We start from the raw sequence: 6,568 nt of genomic DNA, 5'->3' as shown, positions 1-6,568 counted from the left end.
CAGTCACTATTGGGACGGAGAGAAGGGAGCATATTAAAGAGAAATAGAATTAACTGGGCTTTAGTGAGGCATTTGAATAAAGACTGCATGTAGTAACATAGCAAGTATGGCCAATGTCCCTGCGGAAGAAAAACTAAAGGCCTCATTAGTTTTCAAACTGAGAATTTTAATTCCCTTTTAGGCATGCTTATGACTTAGGGCAAGAGTACCTGTGAACAGTCAGTGGTCAAAATCTGGTGGGATATTTGATTAGATGATACCTTATAAGCAACTCTGATTACCATCATCAGGTTCAGCCTGGATTTCCTTTTAAAGTCAGCTTTTGGACAATCAAAATTCAACTAGAACAGCACCTACTACTTGGTAAATATTCAGGGAACAAATTAAAAAATAGTGAATACTTTAATAAACATTAATTAACTAAACAAATGAATGTTTCAATCATTAGACTGATGAAACTTAATGCTGAAGTCTCAAAGAGGTTCAACAAGTGGCCCATGTTCACTCATTTAATAAATAAGCTGTGGAACAGGATTTGAACACAGGCAAAAATGACACTGAAAGTTCATGATATAAACTCCTTTGCCATAGAGTCTCATTGACAGGTCCATCTCCCTGGAAGGAAGATCAAGGAAGACAGCCATTTCATGCTTCGTGAAAACCACTGGGAGATCACCAATTAAACTTGTAGAGAAAATAGACTCTGAATATTAAACAAGCTCCTAGTGTTCAGCCAGACTCCTTGCAGGGCATCTACACCATGGGAGAGAAGAGATTCAATCTTATGGAGTCACTTGGCAGTTGATTTCAAGGAGGATACTTAAACAGCTCTCTGAATAGAATGTCTAGAGCTACAAGGTAATGCCTGTGAACTTCCTTCTGCTAATGACTACCATGGAGCTAACAAAATGAGGCATGGATAGGACAAAGTTGGAAAAAACATGAATGTCTTCTTTCACTGATGATGTGGACACAGCTACAGATGCAGTCTTGGACCTGTCAGGCTTTGGCAATATTTGAAGTATGTGCTAATGAGAGGAGCTCATGCAGCAAAAGATTTAGAGAATCCTCACAATGATAATCCGTCTCATGTGCAAAGCCCTTCAAGTTCAAAATGTACATGCATGCACTTTACTTCCTTGCTTTTATAACATAACTAAGGCAATCACATCTGGTGTTGTTGGACCTATTTTATAATGATGAAACTGAGATTTAGAGGGAGCAGAAGACCAGGATTCCAAACTGTTTTCAGAATCCTAAACCAGTGATGGTCCCTACAATCCTGGATGCAAACAAGACAAAATCCCAAAGGAGAGAAAATGGAAATTTAAAAAAAAAAAAAAAAAAAATTCTCAGTTGGGAATCTCACTCTATGCACTAAAATCAGCTGCAAGAGTCTAAATTTTCTTGGGAATAAGTCCTAATACACAACCCTCAAAGTAATCACCCCGTTGGTAGCAGATACAAAAATATCACCTTGGGATTTACCTTCCTGCAGCAGGTGAAGAAAAGAATATTGTAAATGAATATGGCTTTAAAGAAGTACCTCCTATTGCAGTTTTTCCTAAGTAGACACACATTTCTGTAGTGTATGAAGGAAAATACCAGAATAGAAGTTGGAGAAATTCATGGGGAAGTTTATTTTTGGTTTTCTGCAGCATTTCACCTTCAGAAGATCAGAAGTGGAAACAAAATAGCAAACTGCAGATGGGGTAAGTTAGGAACACTTCAGACATTCAGCACTTAAAGCAATGGCTCAAATATTGTCAATGCCCAGTAGTTTTTAGTTAAGTAAGTGGTATTAATAAACAGATAACATTTTGAGGAAATCAGACTCCAGGTCTAGTCTGAACATTTTCTTTAGCTAAGAATATACCTCTGAATGGTACTTCAAAAAGTTGTCTGCAGTTTAATGTAGAAACTACTGCTAAGTAGAGCAAAGTCACCCTATTTTTATATAATTGTGGGTCCATTTTGTCTCTCCCCTTTAGCTTCTTCAGCAACATCACCATGCTTTTGTTCAGGCTACTTCTTTAACATGGAGATGCCTTCCCTGGCAGTTAGCGTCTCCACCTAGTACAGTCATAAATATATAGAGAGAGTAAATTAAAAAGCCCCACACTTTAAGAAAGATTTCTAGATCTTCAAACCATTTGAGATATTTCCTTAAATTAAACCTAAAAGTGTTTAGTTTGCATCTCTTTTCTGATGCTATTAACTCTGAGTGTTATCACAGAAGATCAAACTAAAAACTGACTAAAATATCTTGAAGACTCTGAATGCACCTGACTCACCATGAAAACAGACTTTCCAGTCTGTGTACATTGCTTAATTTTCTTTGGACTAAATTGACACTTTTTAACCCTAAAAATTTTAAAACCTCTATTTCTCTAACATCTTATAAAGGAGATGCAGCTTCATTTAAGTAAAACTGTTTCATTTTTGTTGAGCTTTGTTGCATTTTGGAGCCATTTCCCTTTTCAAAGTCACCTGCGCTCATAGATCTAAATGCACTAAGTTCATCATGGATCACTGGGGTGTGCACATTTGTTTTGTCATTGCTGCCATTGTCTTGCAATCATCAGAGATTTTTTCCTAAGACATTCTTCATTAAGATGGTAATCTTTCAACTGTCTACACTAAATTTTGCTCAATCTACATTCTATGTATCCAAGACACCATTCCCCATCCTCCATGAGCTCTTTAAACTGAATTCAAATTCCTGTGATGGAAAAAGTCTTTTTGCTGCACAAGCATCAACCCAGGACCTCCACACTAGTTTGCATATTTCTTTTAAATCTTCAGCTAATAGGCATTTTCTTTAATTGCTTATGAACTCTCTCTTACTTTACACTGATCTTTGCTATATATTATCATACATTTCCAGGAGCTTTTCCAGTCCAGTTTTTCACAACATCCTTAATATTTTATATCCTGGTGCAGAAGGCTGAAGGGATTTTCCAAAATATTTCTATCCACTTTGTATTCATACTTGTTTTGAATACCTCCTGAGGATCAGAAAATTGTGCTAATGAGAATCCAAATTCTGAAAACTTAATTCTCAAACACAAATTTGTTAAAAGCATTATCTCTGGTACTAAATATTCACAACCAAAGCATTTTGAACAGGACAATATTCATTTAGATGGAACTTAATGGTAAAATATTAAGCTCAATCTTAATTTTTTTTCCTACAGAATTTCAACTGTTATTTTACAACCTCCCACCACAGACAGTTGCTACTTCTCATTTGTGACCATTAGGTTTAGAGATCTTTTTATATGCTTAATTTGTTCAATGTACAAATTCCAGAAGAGTGAGGATAGAACATAAAAATGGTGTTGAAACATATCAATTATGTTTTCTTTTTTGCTGATTATTGCATTTTTAATCATACAACAATCTCACAACTCACACGATTCAGTTCTTACCTTAGTAATATTACAAAATTAAAAAATCAGGAAAAGCAAAGTTACTCATGAGTAATCAAATGCATGGCTGCAATGAAACCTGGTTAAAATAAGACTAAGTGCTCTAATAAATAAACCCTCAACTCTCCATGACTCATCACAATAGAAGTTCTCTATTACATAAGATCCAGTGGAGGAAGGGGGTTGCTGGGAGTGACACACCACACAGACATTCAGGAACTCAGACCTCAAAAGATGGCCATAGCAATACATGTCAGTTTGCCAGAATTAACAAATATAAATACAGGATGTCAGTTAATATGAATATCAAATAAACAGCAAGTAATTTTTTAACATAAGAATGCCCTGTTCAACATTTAGGTTATGCTTTTACCAAAAAAAAAAAAAAGTGTTTGTTTTTTATATGAATTCAGATTTAACTAGTATCTTATATTTTATCTGGCAACTTTAACACCTGGCTTCCAAAATTTTTCTGAATGTCAACATGCAGCCAACAGTTGAGGTTGAAAGGGAGTAAAAGTCAAATGGTATTTGTTTCTGGTAGAGTGGTGATACATTCAGGCCTAAAAGTAGCATACATAGATTTTGCCCATGTTCCATTGAGCAGAACATGATATCATGGCCACATGTTACTTCATGTGTGATGAATATGTGGTCTAGTTCTATGCCCAGAAGAAAACATCAAGGTGTTGATGAGCAGCAAGCTAATCAGTGCTATTCCAAGGGTCTGTGATACACTGCTTCACTACAAACAGTGCTTAACAATACGGAATGGTGTTTAAGAACAAAGACATTGGAGGTAGAAAGTGTGAAAGCTTGCAATATATGAAAAATCATGGATGCAGTACATAGAAAACATGTCAGCTGCATACCTAACCAGGTACAGAGGTAGAAAAACAGGAGGCAGAAAAGCGAAGAAATTGGTAAAACATGATTCCTCTCGCATCTGGGCTATGATTAAAAAGAAAAACAATGCAATGGGAAATGCAGGTGTATTACTCAGATGTGTTTACATGGATATTTGGGTGTATATGGATACTATAATAATATACGGATATGGATAAATGGATAAAGATGTGTATAACCTATTTGGTATGGGAAGTGTCATTTATGTAGGTGCCATAGATAGTAGTACAAGAGAAGATGCCTTGAAACATAAGTGGAACATAAACATTTATTAGGGAATTTTTCTCACTAACTAAGCCTATTAATTTTGAGACCTTGGACCAGAATTAAAATGAAAAATGGCTGAGAAAACCTATAGGTTACTGAAAAAGGTATATAATCATATTTAACTATTGCTTTATACAAATATAAACCATATAAGATCCTTTAATATAATGGGGAAAGTGTGTTAATCTGTGTTTCTTAAAACCACTCATATTAGAAGTCAGTTTTCCATGGTAATCTCCTTTCTTTTGAAAATGAATTCATACCCCAAGTATACCTCCTTACATGGTAGTTTCTTAAAAAGAATAATAAACTTGTTTTTTCATTCTTGCTTTCACTTTTTCCGGTACAGGGAAAATGTTAAAAAAAAGGATATATCGGGATGATGGATGAACAACTATATGATGGTAATGTGATCAATGGATTATATACTTTGCATGATTGTATGGTATGTGAATAAATCTAAATAATAATAATAATAATAAAAGAATAGTAAAAATATTTGGAAATCATTAAACCATATTGTGTTTGCCACAGAAATCAAAGTCAAAAAGTGACATGAAACATAAGAGCTTTTCATTTCAAGAAGTCACAAAACCTTCTCTTCTTTTCTTGGTCTTTCTGTTTGTCATTCCTAGACCATTTGTAGCCATGACAAGTGGAAATGGCACTGAAGTGACTGAATTCTTTCTTCTGGGATTTGGTGCCCAACACAGGTTTCAGCATGTCCTCTTTATTGTATTTCTACTGATGAATGTCACCTGCATGGTAGGTAATATTGGAATGATCCTCCTCATCAAAGCAGATTCCAGACTTCAAACACCCATGTACTTTTTCCTACAACATTTGGCATTTGTTGATATCTGTTATACCTCTGCCATCACTCCCAAGATGTTGCACATAGTCGTAGTACAAAAGAAACCAATGTCATTTGTGGGATGTGTAATGCAGCTATGGGTTTATGCAACATTTTCAACCAATGACTGTTACCTCCTGGCTGCTATGGCAGTGGAACATTATGTGGCCATCTGTAACCCAGTCCACTATCTCATAGTCATGTCCCGAACAGTATGCATCCAATTGGTAACTGGTTTATATGTGATGGGCTCAATAAATGCCTGTGTACAAACAGGCTTTACATTTTCAGTGTCCTTCTGCAAGTTCCACACCATCAATCACTCTTTCTGTGATGTTCCCCCAATCCTTGCCCTGTCTTGCTCCAACACTGACATCAACCTCATGCTACTTGCTGCCTTTGTGGGATTTAACTTGACTTTCACTGTGTCGGTCATCATCTTCTCCTATATATATATCCTGGGTACAACCTTAAAGATGCCCTCTAATTCTGGGAGGAAAAAGGCCTTCTCCACATGTGCCTCTCACCTGTCAGCAGTCACCATTTTCTATGGAACCCTCTTTTACATGTACTTACAGCCTCATTCTAAAAATTCCCAGGAAAATATGAAAGTTGCCTCTGTATTTTATGGAATTATAATTCCCATGTTGAATCCCCTGATCTATAGTTTGAGAAATAAGGAAGTAAAAAAAGCTCTAAAAATGATATGGAAGAAGTTCTAGATTGGGGAAAATTATTAAAATTCAGCACCTCAAGCATACAGTAGATATGTGTTAATACAATTTACTATTTCATAAATTGAATTTATTTCTCATCTCTGATCAGTGCTACATCTTTCAACATATAAGATCTACGAATGTGAGTATTATAGTGAGAAGATCATCCAAGACTAATGTTCCCTGGAATATAGTTGAGAAACGTATCTGACACTACCTGTGAAGAAGAGCTTCATCAAGACTATCTAAATATTTAAAGCATGTATAAATTTTGCAAATTATTTAATAGTTCAGATAAGTTTCAAATATATTCTTAAAAACTACAAGCACTCTTTTTGTATACAGTAAATACTAAAAATTATGAAATTCTGAGTATTAAAAGTTCATTGTTTTCC

General features: G+C 35.3%; 1 protein-coding gene across 1 annotated transcript; it reads left to right on the top strand.

Moving 5' to 3' along the window:
* The first annotated feature begins 5,252 nt into the window (after window positions 1-5,252).
* LOC119536661 (olfactory receptor 5AK2-like) lies at window positions 5,253-6,179 on the top strand. The gene has a single exon (XM_037839494.1). The coding sequence runs from the start codon at window positions 5,253-5,255 to the stop codon at window positions 6,177-6,179; it is 927 nt and encodes a 308-aa protein (XP_037695422.1).
* Window positions 6,180-6,568: the final 389 nt, after the last annotated feature.

Source organism: Choloepus didactylus, chromosome 6, assembly GCF_015220235.1.
Source record: "Choloepus didactylus isolate mChoDid1 chromosome 6, mChoDid1.pri, whole genome shotgun sequence".
NCBI classification, from domain to species: Eukaryota; Metazoa; Chordata; class Mammalia; order Pilosa; family Megalonychidae; genus Choloepus; species Choloepus didactylus.
This window is presented reverse-complemented; position numbering and strand designations above follow the sequence as displayed.

Bases quoted from the DNA above. Each gene is read 5' to 3' on its own strand.
- LOC119536661 (XM_037839494.1), top strand. From the start codon at position 5,253: ATGACAAGTGGAAATGGCACTGAAGTGACTGAATTCTTTCTTCTGGGA.